At 31.9% G+C, this 15,126-nt stretch overlaps 2 protein-coding genes across 3 annotated transcripts; one reads left to right on the plus strand and one right to left on the minus strand.

Moving 5' to 3' along the window:
• Positions 1–597: 597 nt before the first annotated feature.
• LOC129287873 (BTB/POZ domain-containing protein At5g48800) lies at positions 598–4,436 on the plus strand. 2 transcript variants are annotated; one of them, XM_054924135.1, is made up of 4 exons: positions 598–1,202; positions 2,093–2,159; positions 2,274–3,440; positions 3,606–4,436. In XM_054924135.1, exons 1-4 carry the CDS (start codon positions 1,120–1,122, stop codon positions 4,137–4,139), a joined length of 1,851 nt encoding a protein of 616 aa, XP_054780110.1. In that variant the 5' UTR covers positions 598–1,119; the 3' UTR covers positions 4,140–4,436. The 2 variants fall into 2 exon arrangements, with proteins under 2 accessions (XP_054780110.1, XP_054780111.1); XM_054924136.1 differs by lacking the exon at positions 598–1,202 and adding an exon at positions 1,247–1,665.
• A 6,634-nt stretch (positions 4,437–11,070) lies between these two features.
• Positions 11,071–14,003, minus strand: LOC129287838 (cytochrome b5-like). The gene is made up of 3 exons (XM_054924087.1): positions 13,741–14,003; positions 11,982–12,048; positions 11,071–11,557 (listed from the first exon to the last, which is right to left on the minus strand). The coding sequence occupies exons 1-3, from the start codon at positions 13,825–13,827 to the stop codon at positions 11,307–11,309; spliced, it is 405 nt and encodes a 134-aa protein (XP_054780062.1). The 5' UTR covers positions 13,828–14,003; the 3' UTR covers positions 11,071–11,306.
• Between the last annotated feature and the right edge of the window lie 1,123 nt (positions 14,004–15,126).

The following is a 15,126-nucleotide window of genomic DNA, read 5'->3' on the forward strand; positions in this document are numbered from 1 at the left end:
AATTAATAGTTAAAATTATGATCAAACTAGTCATAAACCAGTCAAAAACAAAGCATTTCATTAAATTGGTTAATGTACTTGCGTAATAGTTTAATGGTTATCACTGGTTTAACAAAAAGTTTAAGTTATAAATTTCAAAATTTCAATTATAAACAGGTACTCATTTTATATCATTTCTTTTATAAAATCCTTAATTGTCATTTTCCATTTAATAATTAGATTTGGTGATTTTATGGAGCCTACTGCACCATGAACAATATCACTTGTGTCGTACAAATGCACAACTCACTCTAGCTATATATATTTTTTAATGATAGCTCCACAATAAAGAAGTGTAGGTGATCCAAATCTGATGATGTGAATGAATCTGTATTTCCAACGCAAAGGGATATAGGAAAGTGTTGTGGTTGCAATTGCCTCCTTTCAAAAATAAAAAAAAGTTACCTAAATCCGAACATTGTTAAATTTAAATAGAAGTAGCTCTCCTAAAAAGTTTTCTGCAAAACTCAAATCAAGATCTTGTAGATAAGCGGTCATAGTTCCTCTTATTATAACCAACAGTTGTTAGCTGTTTATAATCATCTTTATCTTTGCAAAAGATATTTATTTATTTATTTTATTCTAGTGAGAACTTCCTATATATCATGCACATGAAACACCAAGTTGATTCATGGAATGTTAAGTTTTCTAATACGCTGAGAATCTGAGATAGTGCAATCTCATAATGTGTGTGTGTATATTGCTTGAGGACGATCTAAATGTTAAGCATGATTTAATTATACGTTTTGAAATGATTTTTTAGCATTATTCCTTCATGGTGTCTTGCAGCGAAAGGGATTTTTATTTTGAAACAATTCAAGAGAGTGTTGCCGAAAAGCAAAGTGTGACCCACACCACAGGCGCATGGCTTTGGAAGATTGCAATCTAGCTTTGAGCACCACCTGTTTGACGAAAATGGCCAAAGAACTTCTCCAACACCCAATTCTCCAACACTGTCTCTGTCTCTTTCTTCTTCGCTTCACTGCCTTAAACCCACTTCTCCACTTCTCTCTCTCTCTCTCCCCTTGTTCTTCTTCACATTCCATTTTACTTTCCTTGGTTTTTTCCTGATCACTCCCTATGGACCGCACTGACAACAAGCATCAGGTTCAGCATCAGCAACTGTCCTTGGCCAAGAGTGCCAGGCATCGATGCAATGAATGGTTTGTTCGTTTGTTTGGCGTTTTTCTCCCTGCCTTATTTGACTCATATACTTGTGTTTTCCTCACATTGAGGATTTTGGACTTTGCTTGCTTCTTGTCTTACTGTTTAAAAGTGTCTTTCTTTGAGGGTTGAGTGAGTTTCTGATGCGTTTTCCAAGTTCAGAGTTCTTGGCCAAGACTTTGCTTGTTTGTTTTGTAGCACTGAGCAGTGTTTCTTATCAGCTAATTCAACTTGCTTCTTTGAGGATTACTATTACTAATCGTGCCTCTCTTGAAGCTCTTCTGATCTTCTTGCTGGAATGAGCTAGCTGATCAATGATCGGTTGCCAGTAACTATATGAAGTTGACTCTTTAGAACATACTAATTACTGACCTATATATTACCTGTGTTTTTTGGCTCCTGGATGTTGAAATGTCGACTTGAACATCTTAATCACACCGCAATTCTTTTTGCTGAATATCTGTACGAACTTCTTTCTTTTTCAATGATTGCTACAGAATGTGTTTCTCACTTTGGTTTTTCCATTGTTGCCATCTGCTGCACACATAACTCTTTCTATTAAGTAGTAATATAATTTCTTTTTCTTTTTTTGTTTTTTTTGTGAGTGTGTTCGGAACTGAGCAGTGGACATATCACTGAGCAACATGTTTCCAAATCGAGTTAAACAACCATATCATATATATATATATATATAAACACTGTTTTGAATTTCACTGAAAAAATTATCAAGAAAGTTGCTGTTGAATAATAGTTTAATTAACTGAATTAAGCTGATATTAGTAGGATTCTGTTAGAAACTTTTCCCCCCATTGAATTCTTAAATTCTTTGAGTTAGCCTGAAGTTCAATAAACTGTTTCTTATGTATGATTGAATCTTAATCTTTTGTAGGATTTTCCGAGATGTACCCAGTGATATTACTATAGAAGTGAACGGAGGATCATTTTCGTTACACAAGGCAAGTATCTAAATCATGGGTTTTGAATTTATCATAATTCTAAACATTAACATGAGTCATGAGAATTAGTTCAACACTATGGTGATCCTGATTGTTCTTACTTTTAATATGAAGTTTCCTCTTGTCTCTCGAAGTGGGCGAATCCGGAGGCTAGTTGCAGAACACAGGGATTCTGATATCTCAAGAGTGGAGCTTCTGAATCTACCCGGAGGGGCTGAGTCCTTTGAGTTGGCTGCAAAATTCTGTTATGGCATCAATTTTGAGATTACATCTACAAATGTTGCTCAACTCTGTTGTATGTGTGATTACCTCGAGATGACCGAAGAGTTCTCCAAAGACAACCTTGGTTCTCGTGCCGAGGAATACCTGGACAGCATTGTTTGCAAGAACCTTGAAATGTGTGTTGAAGTCTTGCAACAATGTGAAAACTTACTTCCTCTTGCTGATGAGCTGAACATAGTTGGTCGTTGCATTGATGCGATAGCCTCAAAAGCCTGTGCAGAGCAAATAGCTTCCAGTTTCTCAAGGTTAGAGTATAGCAGCTCAGGGAGGCTACACATGAGCAGGCAAGCAAAATGTGAAGGCGACTGGTGGATAGAAGATCTTTCTGTTCTAAGGATTGATATTTATCAAAGAGTCATATCAGCCATGAAATGTCGCGGGGTTCGCCCTGAGAGTATCGGTGCTTCTCTGGTAAATTATGCCCAGAAAGAGTTAACAAAGAAATCCAGCTTGTGGAATCCTTCAAGCCAGACTAAATTTGATTCAAATTTAATAGGGCATGAAAAGCTTGTGGTGGAGACTATTGTCAGCCTCTTGCCAGTTGAGAAACTTGTGGTTCCTATCAATTTTCTTTTTGGGCTATTGAGAAGTGCAGTGATGCTTGACTGTTCAATTGCTTGTAGACTTGATCTAGAAAGGAGGATTGGATCACAGTTGGATGTTGCAAATCTTGATGATCTTCTGATTCCATCTTTCAAGCATGCAGGTGACACCTTATTTGATGTTGACACAGTTCATAGGATCTTGGTAAATTTCTGCCAGCAGGATGATAGTGAAGATGACTTAGAAGATGCTTCTGTTTTTGAATCTGATAGCCCTCACTCACCTTCCCAAACTGCATTAGTTAAAGTGGCCAAGCTAGTCGACAATTACCTTGCCGAAATTGCCCCGGATGCAAACCTGAAGCTTTCAAAGTTCCTGGTCATTGCAGAAACCTTACCAGCACATGCACGGACTGTTCATGATGGGTTATACAGAGCAATTGATATCTATTTGAAAGTATGTTGTGCCACCTTATATCGTGATTTATATGTACCATTTTCCTCAGAAAGACTAACTGAGTTATCTTATTTCTAAACTAGACAAACTTGAATGGTAAAATGTCATCTCATTTGACTGTGCGAGTGAAGTTCATGCTGATTCTTTTGTAAATTTGTTTTACAGGCTCATCAAGGCTTGCCAGATTCAGACAGAAAAAAACTAAGCAAATTGATTGATTTCCAAAAGCTTACACCAGAAGCTGGAGCACATGCTGCACAAAATGAGCGCCTTCCTATCCAATCAGTAGTCCAAGTTTTATATTTTGAGCAGTTAAGGCTTAGAAATTCTTTATGCTCCTCCTATGGGGATGATGACCCCAAGCCAATGCATCAGTCATGGCGCATTGGCAGCGGTGCACTAAGCGCAGCAATGTCTCCAAAAGATAACTACGCATCACTGCGACGGGAAAATCGGGAGCTCAAACTAGAGTTAGCCAGGTTAAGAATGAGATTAAATGATCTCGAGAGAGAGCATGTTTGCATGAAGAGAGATATGGCAAAGTCTGGTTCCCGTAAGTTTATGACTTCATTCTCAAAAAAAATTGGCAAGCTTAGCTTTTTTGGTCATATTTCTTCCAGAGGATCAAGTTCCCCATCCAGAAATTCTCATAGAACAGACTCAAAGGTGATGGAAAGAACCTGTGCTAGCACAGAATAGGTAAACCTGTAACTTGACTTCTTGTTTTTTCCCCCCTGTTTTTTTCATTGTACTCAGTGAGTAACTGTAATCTATGCTTGTGGTGACATGTTTCACTTCATTTCGTTTATCTTTGTTCCTGTCCAGCCACCTTGTATATTAGCATGGCCCCTTTTTTTGTATAACTAGTAGGCTTCCCTTGATTGCAAGATCAGTATTTTGGTGGTTTCTGTAGTAGTTTGCTTTGATTAAACAGACATAGAGAACCTGTACACCAGCATGTAATCAAATGTTTTATGAAATTTTCTGTTCCATCTATATCTGGATTGTATCTGAGAAGAAAAGCAAAGCTTAAATCCCAAATAATCTTCTATTTTAAGAATTCTGGATTGAGAATTTAAATCATCAATTAATTCCCCAAACATTCTGTTGCTGCTCCAACACAATGGACATCAGATGTTAGTATGAACGCAATTATTTTCTGGAATACAGTCCCAATGTATGATGTCCTCTCAAATCTAAAGAAACTGAAAACTCAAAGAAGTGTTGGTGGTCTTGAGAGAAAAATCATTCTTGCTAGTTACTACTCTCATTAACAGTGTGTGAATTTAATAGAAGACAAGTCATTCATTATACATGTTACCTGCGGGATATACAGAACCAAAAATGACATTAGACGTTTCTTTCTTAGCTGTTGCAAATGACCTTAGCTAAGTTATATGGATAAGAATATTCAAAGGGGAATAAAAAAGAAGAAAGAACAAAAAAGAAAAAAGACGCGCTTCACTATTTGCTGGTATCACTATCAATAATCTCGACGCCCAGAAAACTTTGCTCCCCCTCTTTGACTGTTAAGTCAAAAGATACCTTGAGATTAAGCAGCCTGCGAATGCTATCTGGTTTTCTACAACATGATTTCAACATTGCAACCTGTTCATACAGACGCTCTAAATCAACATCTTCCTCAAGAGACTCTTTTCCACTGTACTCTTCACTGCTCTTTCGATATTCTATGGCGTGATAAGCTCTGGTCTCTGCAGTTGATTCTTCCTCCTTCTGGGTGTCTCTGTACTCAATCCCCTTTGGCCATACCTCAACTCGGGATTGTTTTTGGACTGTCATGCAAGGATACATTTTCCAAGGTAGACACTTGGTAGTGAATACTTGCTTCTGGGTTTGACGATTCTTGGTGCTTATATCAGCAGAATACATGGCTAGAGAATGATGGTTTTGTGAATACTGTGGTTTGGATTTAATCAAGTTATAGATAGTGTGATTGGGAACGATGAAGAAAACTGTGCCAGGAAGCAAAATTGATTCTGGTTTAACCACAATCCATGGGAACTGAAACACGTCTGGTCTTGTAATGCAGTGTCTGGGGTTTCTTCTCATGATTTCTGCCGCCATTATTGGTTCTCTGTGAATCTCAACGTGTCTACCAGGATGGACCAGTTTTAGCACACCCTTCTCGTTTCTAATAGCTCTCATTGATTCTGGTTCTTCTTGTTAGTAGACAGGAAAGTAGGAAATGGTGGGGAAGGGGAGGGTTTGAGAAGGAAAATCTGATACTTATAATGGTCGTTTTGGGACAAAAATGGTGGGAAATCCTATGAAACCATCCTTGGAGAAAGAGAATTTTGTTCGAGGAATTTGACTTAATAGCAAATTGACAACTATATTACCTATAGAGGCGAAACTACTGGGGAGATCAGATTACCTTCGTTTCTTTGTTGCTTTTCCACTCTTGGATGCCTTTGGATATTGGATTTGATTTAAACCAAGTTCTGGTAGATAGTTTATCTTTAAATTTAGATTTGATTCATATTTAAATGTATATTTTATTATAATTTTTTATAATTTCAAGTTTTCTCTAAACACATTATTTAAAATTTCAATAATTTCAATCCTCTCATTTTCTTTACATTTTCATTATTAATATTTTTATTATTATCATCATTCCCCTCATCTCTTGTTCCTTTCTCTTATTGATTGAAGAGTAGAGATAAATTTATCATTTTTAATTTTTCATATCTGTTTTGAATCTCAACTCAATTTGATTCTATTTTGGTCATCCACACATTTTTGTTGAGAATGAAAGTTAAGTCTCAAAGTTAATAATTAATAATACTTAGTCTTACAAAATTTTTTCAAAAATAATTTGTAAATTTCAATTTAAATAGTTGCATGTTCACAAATTTTAATTATAAATAAAATATTTAAATTTTAGATATAATTCTTAATTTGCAATTAAGATTTTGATTTGTAATTATTTGAATAAATATTTATTACTTAATTTTTAGAAAATTTTATTAATAATCTAATTTTCATAAATATACTCTTTTAGGATTTCATTGTCATTTTCATTTTTTAAAAAAATTATATCTTAAGACACAATCAAGAACCTAAAAATTGTATACATATTTTGGAAGAATTGTATATAAATATTATTTTGTTATTTAATAATAATAATATTTTTTTTTTTTATGTCAGAATACAATGGTATTCCCCCCGTCTCAAATTTTAAGACATGTTTAGATAAAATTTTATATACCAATAAATTTCAATAAATACGTTTAACAACATTATTTTTTTAAAATAAAATATAAACTTCTAAAAATACTCATAATTTAATATATTAAAGAGAGAACGGGTGGAAATTAATTATAAAGAGAGAAAGGATAATAGAATTGGTGTATTTAATAAAACTTTAATCTAACCAATGTATTTTATATTTTAATATAAATTTTTTTTTTCAAAAGTATACAATAATTTAGGATAGAGATAGTATTTTTTTTTCTTTATTTTTATCAATCGTAAGGGTTCTTCATTCCAATCATAACCCAACTGAACACTCAATTAGGTCCAAATATTCGCATAAAACAAAAGAAAATTTGCCTGAAGAAGATACTAAACAAACCAATTGATAAGTTGAAAGATCATAAGTCGAACTTAATTTCCAAACAGGATCATAGAATTTCGGATTTATCGAGACCAAATGATCACAGAAAAAGTTAAGATTTTCACCCCTAGTGAATTCATGGCGTTAAAAATATTCACTAAGCAATTTGTCCTTTTTTTTTTAATTGTCCCTTTGTTTTTAACTTGCATGATTTGATTACCTTCTACTAACACCATCATACTTATTTTATTTATCCAAAAAAAAAAGTCACACTTGTAAATTATATGTCGTTGTTATTTATGCTTTACAGCACAAATTTGGTCACATGGTTTTCATCGTAGGCAAAAGATACTCATCGCGCCTCATCAAAAAAAATGATGAATATTTAAAAATTAAAGACTTTTAAGTTTTAATGATTTGTGTTTGGTAAAAAAAAAAAAAGGTTTTAATGATTTGTGGACGTGGGTGTTTGAGGTACGAGTTCAAATGAGTTTATTTGATTGGCCAATTATTGAGAAGATTAGTAGAGATATATTTTTATATGTTTATTTAATTGAGTTAAATTTGAATATTTTGAGACTTATTAATATATTTCTCACAAAGAAGTTTTTAACATTCATATGAACTAAAACCTAAGGCTTCGTTTTTAAGAATAATAACTCTTTTTATTATGACCAACATTTGTTTGTAAATATATTAATTCATGATGTTATATCATAAGCTGATCAAATTAAAGTTCATGCAATGACTAAACATTGGCAAGAAAATGAAGTTAAATACTTAAAAATAAAGAAAAATGATAATAAAATCTCTCTAAAATATATAAATGATAATTTGATCATTCAAAATACCACAATTTTCTTAAAATTTTTAGAAGCTTTTCTGTTATTAATAAATTTATATAAATTACTAAATTGTTCTTGTTAAAAATAAATGATTTATAAGTTTTGTTTACATATTCACAACTTTTCTTCTAATATTTATAACAATGCAATAACAAATAAAGAATTTAACATATAAAGTTACAATTTGATGTTGCATTATTGCAAATATAAAAGAAAAATTGTGAATATTTAAACAAAACTTGTGAATGATTTATTTTCAATAAGAGCAATTTGATAATTTATATAATTCATCAATGACAGAAAAGTCTTCAGGGATTTTAAAAAAATTATGATATTTTGAAGGATTAAATTATTATTTATATATTTCAGAATGATTTTATTGTCATTTTTCCTAAAACTAACTGACTTGTTAACATAATATCTGACCAATCGAAAAGAAAATAACTAAACATTGAAATTCGATTAAGCTAAAAATTATTACAATCAAAGTCTCTATACATAATGTACTTTTTTTTAATACAAGGCTACGGAAAAACCGTGCTAGAGGAATCCAGAAATTAGGTGATGTCAGATTCTATGAGGGATCTGCATCCTGAAGGTGGTTGGTTAAAAATAACAAAACTTGAGTTTTTTTTAGAAGCCTGGTAAGCAAGCATGTCAGTGCATATATTCATTTCTCTAAATATGTGATTGAATGTAATGATTTAATCTCTTATGACAAAATCTCTAACTTTATTGATAGTTTTTGAAAGATGATGATTGCCAGAGAGATTATGCTAAATAAGAGAAAGAGTTTTTATAAAGTCAAAATGAACATTGATTTCAATGAATTGTACATTCCAACAGAGGTAAAACCCTTTTAAACTGTCCAAAAATTCTACCGAGGTGCTAGTTTAATAGTCAAGGTATTTGAAAAAATCTCTTAATTTAATTACTTTTATTATCCCAAATGATGTCATGCAGTTCCATTAAAACTAGCAACACATAATGTACGCTTTTAATTGACGAATCTCACCATGATTGATGGCGAGATTATATCATATCATTATCATCAACTACAACTAAAGGAGAATTCCAGCATTAGTTTAGATGATTGATTATCTTGGTGAAAATGTTAAAAATGTTGGGTAACTTATATTTTAATAATTATATTCACTTAATTATTTTTTTTCTTTTGAAAGTTGTTTTACTTTACATAATAGATGCATGTTTAATTGGTGATTAGAAGTTTGGCAATGATGAATAAGGGAAGTGAATGTGATAATAAATCATTATCATCACTTTTTCTTTTGGACAAAAGAATCATTATCATCACTTTTTTTTTGGACAAAAGCATAGATGATTACCCATGCTAAAAAAACAAAAACAAAAGAGTATGATTAAAGTATCCCGGTTCACTCTTAACTGAAAAAAAAAAAAAAAGAAGTATCCCGGTTCACTAGTTAGCTAACCTTTAAAAGTATATTTAAATCAGATATATTTTTGTCAAGTCTAAAAAATAATTGGATTTCTAAATGAACTTTTGCAAGATGTAAAATGAAAATTAAACACACACTTATCTAATCTTGTTACTGCTTTCACTTTTCAATTAGATGGATCTGTGGAATAAATCATACTTCCTTTATTTTAAATTATAAGACACTTTTAAATAAAATTTTATATACAATAAAACTCATTAAATACACTTTACAACTTTATTTTTTTAAGATAAAAAAATAAAATTTTAAAAATTTTCCTCATTTAATACTCCATTAATAAAAATAATAATGAAAAGAGAAAATATATAAGAAGGGTAATATTGAAAAAGTATAATTAATGAAACTTTATTTTTATTAAAGTGTCTCATATTTTAAAACGTTGAATCTTTTTTAAAAGTATTTTATAATTTGGGACGGAAGGAATACTAGATATTATGCCAAAAAAACAACTAAATAAATAAATAAATCACATTGTTACATGCCAATAATAAAAATAGATATAGATTTTATATGTTATATGGAACATTGATGCTCAAATTGACATTAATGTTAGATTATTTAAATAAATTAGTCTTCACTTCTGAACGGGATGTTTTAAGTACTTTTTAATATAATTATATGATATCTGGTATTACTAAATTAAATTTAAGTATTGTTAATAAGCGAGATAGCTCTTTTAACAAGTTTTTATTTTTTATTTTTGTTGCCAATGACCTTATAAGTTATAACCTAGTGATATATAATGATATAAGCACTTCCATAAGTGAGAGATTATAAATTTGATTCCGCTTGTAACTTCATGCCATTAATACTTGTACTTGCCCCTCTAATTCAAAAAAGATTTTCTTTCTCCATGAAGTTTTTTTTTTTTAACCTTGCTTATAATGTTTTGAGTGTCTTCTCGTCCACGTTTTTAGGGTTGTTGGTTCTACACAATATGATCGAAAATTAATTTAAAATGTAAATGATAAATATCCTGCTACTTTATCTCTTATTTAACCAATATCTATTTGACCTAGATCATATCACCCCCAAAACAAAAAAGAAAAACACTCCCAACAAATTATTAACAATCTTGGAAGAGAAAAATAAGGTCAATTATTTAAAGATTTTGTTACATTTGAAAATTTGTATATCATTTTATAATGATAAAATAAAATTTGTTCAACAATTATGTAAAGGGTTCTTTACACTCAAGTTCCAAATAAGGAAATTAATTATTTCTTTAGTCCATTTACAAGTGAAACTTCTATATTTACATGTGAAAATTCAATATTTACAAGTGGATGAGATTTGTAAATAATCAGTCTCTTTATCTGGGACCTTTATATAAGCCTCCCTTATTCATATACAGTTGGCTGCCCTGAACCTCTTCATAACCTTGAAGAGCAATTAACTTACAAGCCCGAGATTCACACTGAAGAAATTTTAAGCCCAAGAAATTCTTAGAACTAGAAAAGGAAATTTTCAGATTGCATAAACTGAAAAAAAAATTATTGCCTCCATTAAGGGAAGCAATTTTGAAAATGCTGACATTATCCAAGACACTCTAGATTGAGAAAAACCTTGCAAGTGCGATTTTAGGTGAAAGAGTTTATCCGGCATGAGGATCTGAATCGTGTCTTTAGTTACAGCTGAGAAAATATGAAGAAAAATACAGCCATTGTAAATGGCAATTATATAGCATGACGCAGGGGATTCTAATATACAGGTATTTTTGCTGTTACTGATGACAAACTAAAACCCTTGGTTAACACTTCAATTTATACAGTAGAAATAGTGAAGACAGAAATTTCCCAAAGTTCATGCAAGATCAAGCAGAAAGTCAAAACGAGATATAACAGTAAAGTAAGGTTTAAAAAAAAAAAAAAAACATATGATAAGTCCTAACACAAACAAGGCAGGATTCTATGGAAGCAAGATTACATTACTGTAAATGTCTACTCCAATACTTCACTTTCAACGATTATGTTGATTTTGTGTAAAAACGGATACCGACAGCCAAACCCAAGATAAGCAACGGAACTAAGAACTGGAGGATCTTGATAAAGAAATCTGGCGACTTGTCCTGATCATGCAGAGGTTGTTTTGGGGGAGTGTACTTAACCTTGGTGGGGATGGTCGAGGAATCGATGTCTCCAACATAAAATTCATCCATCATTGCCACAGCACTGGTGCTGTGTCCTACATCTTCGAAGTCATCAGTTGCATCTTTCCCTGCATACATATGCATTTACAACTATGAAACACCAACATGTCAGAAACAGACCCATATTTGTGTTTTGACATTCATATCAGACATGACACAACATGCAAGCTTTGAACTGCACTAGGATATTGCATATTTAAGCATCCAATTGTCCATATCTTGTCACATCCTGTCTTGTATCCGTGTTAACATATTTGCTTATTAGATTTATTGACATTTGAGTTTTGTGAGACCAGAAGTGATGAATTCCTCAGCCAGTCAGAAAAAAAACAAAGGATGTTACATGTTTTGTACTGTTATAATATCTAAGTCGTGTCATATCTGATGTCAATGCTGGAAGCACTTACAAGATTTAAAAACATCTTTGTCCGGAGTGAGCAAAAGTGATGAATAAGTCAGTGAGTCAGAGAGGCAAAAAGGCTAGTTGCATACCTGTGGCAGATATCAAGGCATCATCCCCACCTGGGTGGTCCTCTAAGAACTTTGTCACGTTATAAACCTGTGCACAAAATATTCTTAAGGTAATGAAAACCAATGATACGAGGAAGTCATGCAGTTATTAAACTCCACAGCCACACGTCTCGCTCTCTATCATAAGTTCAGTACGTATGATAATACTGTTATTTGAGTGAACATCCCCAAGTTTTTGTTTCCGGTACTGATATAATGCGTATGTATCTTGAAAGAAACCGAGTAAAAAGAGATGGATAATAAGAAATGGACAAATTTGTCTGTAATTTGAACTTTTAATGTGAATTAAAACTTAGGTGCTTGGTTTCTTACAGGAAAAGCAACAGTGGTTTTGACAAGTTCGAATTACTACAACATTAAGGTTTCAAAAAGCACTTCATACAATCTTGAGTGATGTGTCCTGGCTAAAAATCAAAGATAAAACAGTTATAATTAGGGTGTTATATGAAACACCAGCAGACCAGAAAGCAATTTTCCCTTTAATGATCAGATTTATCACATGCTTGTTATATATATATATATATATTATAATTACTATCAACTCATTAATAGAATACAATTGAGATAATTTCCTTAACACAACGAAAGAACAAAAAATCAATGACTATGATCCAAGATGTGAATTTTGCAATTTTGAACTTCTGAGATGTGAGGCATCATGAACCATGTTTGGGTTTGAGCCCAGGTTTTAGATGTTCTAATAAAGGACAATACTATATAAATAATCTAAGTTAACATATCATTTCTGACAGAATCTGTTTTAAAAGAAGCAGGTTCAGATCAGTTGCAAAATGTTTTATATCCTGAAAGTATATAGATGATATCACAGAGTAAGAATAAGTGATTCTGCACTCCGAACATACAGAAGTGACCAATGACAGCATCCAAAGCTCGATCATCATAGAAATTCACAAATTCAGAGGTTCTGTAATGACCTTAAGAGAAAAAGACCATTTCCATTCATAATACTAAATGCAGGAGTCATGAATATAGCGGACCTTTTCAAGACATAGCTTGAAAATGTTCAAGAATGACATGAATAGCTTTGATTCAACAAACAATCCATATTCAATTTGATTAATGTGAAATTCCACTAAACCAAGAGAAAACCCCTAATTGGTTACTGCGTGTAGACAACTCAGAGTCAGCATCATTTCAGTGATCTTAATTTTTCTAGGAGATCTACCTTATTATTGATAGGAATTAGAGAAAAGACATGGAGGCAGAGTAAATAAATAAATTCAAAATATATGAAACAAGCACATTGCCTAGATAGATTGTAAATGCTCACTCTTTCCCCTCCATTACATCAATCTTCACAGGCAAATTTATCTTATCACTTTCAGGATTCCAGCCTTTGATTCCAGGCCCACCCACGTTGTCCATAACCTCCCATTTTCCAAAGAGAACAAAAACAATCCATCCAGAAAATCATCACAAGAACGACAAACCAATCAAAATTCAAATCACCATCCAAAGACCCAATAAGAAAAGCAATTGCATGTCGAGCCCATTCCATATACGAAGGAAACAACATGAACGTCACCAGATCAGCCTCAGTCATCATTAATTCCATTAAACCTTGATCCCACTAAAAAACCAAGATCTTGAATTATAATTATTATCAAACCCAAAAAGAAATCCCATAATTAAAACGCAAGCACAGCATGAAACCCGCAATCCAAATCAAGTTCTGCATATCCACAAAATCTTCACAAACCTTGCCATTGATAACAAGCCAGCAATCTGTGGAATTGTTGTGCTGAGAGACCTCAGCAAGAGTGTACACCTTGCGCTCCCCACCCATTGACGAAGGAGAGCGAGAGAGACGAAAGTGTAAATATGTCTTGGAAAACAAGCCGCAAATGCGGTTCCTGTAACTGAAAAAGGTTACAACTTAAAGACGCTGTGAAGGAGGAGAAACGTTTTAATGAGGGGAAACGAGAAGTAGGTAAGGATAGCGATGTTTGGTTGCATACAGATGAAGAAGTAGAAGATGGTTACGATGGGAAAAGATCATTGGCCAATGAAAGTGTGACGAGAGAAAATATGGTTAACCGACCAACCAACCCAGCCAATTGGCCACGTGTTTTGTCTTGAAGCTTTAATCTTGGCCTCTAGTTTTTCAGTTTTTCTACTTTTCAGGTCTAACTCTTCTTTTCAATGATTTGAAAATGTCATCCAAAAAAAAAGAAAAGAAAAGAAAAACAAGCTTTGAGATTTCTTACATTTATAATATGATTTTCAAGCCATCGGCTTACTTTTGTATTTTTATTGATTGAATTATACATTTCTCTGGCTGAATTATGCGTTGTTCTTGTCAAACAAAAATAAGAATAAACAATGTTAAATTTGTTATGTTAATAATTTATTATTCAGTTTTCAAAGTATACTTTTATTTATTTTACTAAAATGTGTAAAACAGCTTCACATAGATTAACTAAAGTTGAAATGAACGGTAGAGATAGGAGTTTAAATTCAGCCATTATATATGTAGTAATGTAGTTGAAAAATATTTACCAATTGATCGTAGTAGCTTGAGAAGATATTATCTACTATCGGTGAGGTCTATTATTTATAAGAGTTTATTATAAATTGTTTTATAATAAAATATTTACTTGATATTTAATATATATTTTTATTGTTTACAGGTAATTAAGACATCCTTTTATTAAAGGTAAGTTCTCAATATTTCGAGAAGATATTTTCTTCTATTTATACTTTAAAAAAATACCTTGACATAAAATTTGATAAATAAATTATACTATTTGCCCAGGAATATGTGTTTATGATGGATTGTTTGTTTTATAGAAAAATATTTTATTGATATTTAATGTTTTATTTTTAATGCTCACATGTATCTTTTTATTAAAGGTATCATATTTAAAATACAGTCAGACACTAAATATAGATATTTTTTTTGTAGGGATTAAAATTTATAAGATGATAAAATCAAAGATAATAAAACTTTTAATCCTCCAAATTTCTCTCAACTATTAATTTAATCTCTTAAATTTTTAATTTTTATCACCTTACATTTGTTTCAATTATTAATTTAATCTTTATTATTTAAAAAGAATGTAGCACTATTAACATGAATAATGAA

The sequence above is a fragment of the Prosopis cineraria genome, unplaced genomic scaffold, assembly GCF_029017545.1.
Source record: "Prosopis cineraria cultivar Desert tree isolate PC_DT_omini unplaced genomic scaffold, ASM2901754v1 PC12, whole genome shotgun sequence".
NCBI lineage: Eukaryota > Viridiplantae > Streptophyta > Magnoliopsida > Fabales > Fabaceae > Prosopis > Prosopis cineraria.

Excerpts from the sequence above, each read along its gene's own strand:
- LOC129287873 (XM_054924135.1), top strand. The coding sequence starts at position 1,120 with ATGGACCGCACTGACAACAAGCATCAGGTTCAGCATCAGCAACTGTCC. Across the intron at positions 1,203-2,092 it reads AGGCATCGATGCAATGAATG|GATTTTCCGAGATGTACCCA; the intron begins GTTTGTTCGTTT and ends AATCTTTTGTAG. Across the intron at positions 3,441-3,605 it reads CAATTGATATCTATTTGAAA|GCTCATCAAGGCTTGCCAGA; the intron begins GTATGTTGTGCC and ends TTTGTTTTACAG.
- LOC129287838 (XM_054924087.1), bottom strand. The coding sequence starts at position 13,827 with ATGGGTGGGGAGCGCAAGGTGTACACTCTTGCTGAGGTCTCTCAGCAC. Across the intron at positions 12,049-13,740 it reads GGCTTGTTATCAATGGCAAG|GTTTATAACGTGACAAAGTT; the intron begins GTTTGTGAAGAT and ends TTTTGTGCACAG. Across the intron at positions 11,558-11,981 it reads TGCCTTGATATCTGCCACAG|GGAAAGATGCAACTGATGAC; the intron begins GTATGCAACTAG and ends ATATGTATGCAG.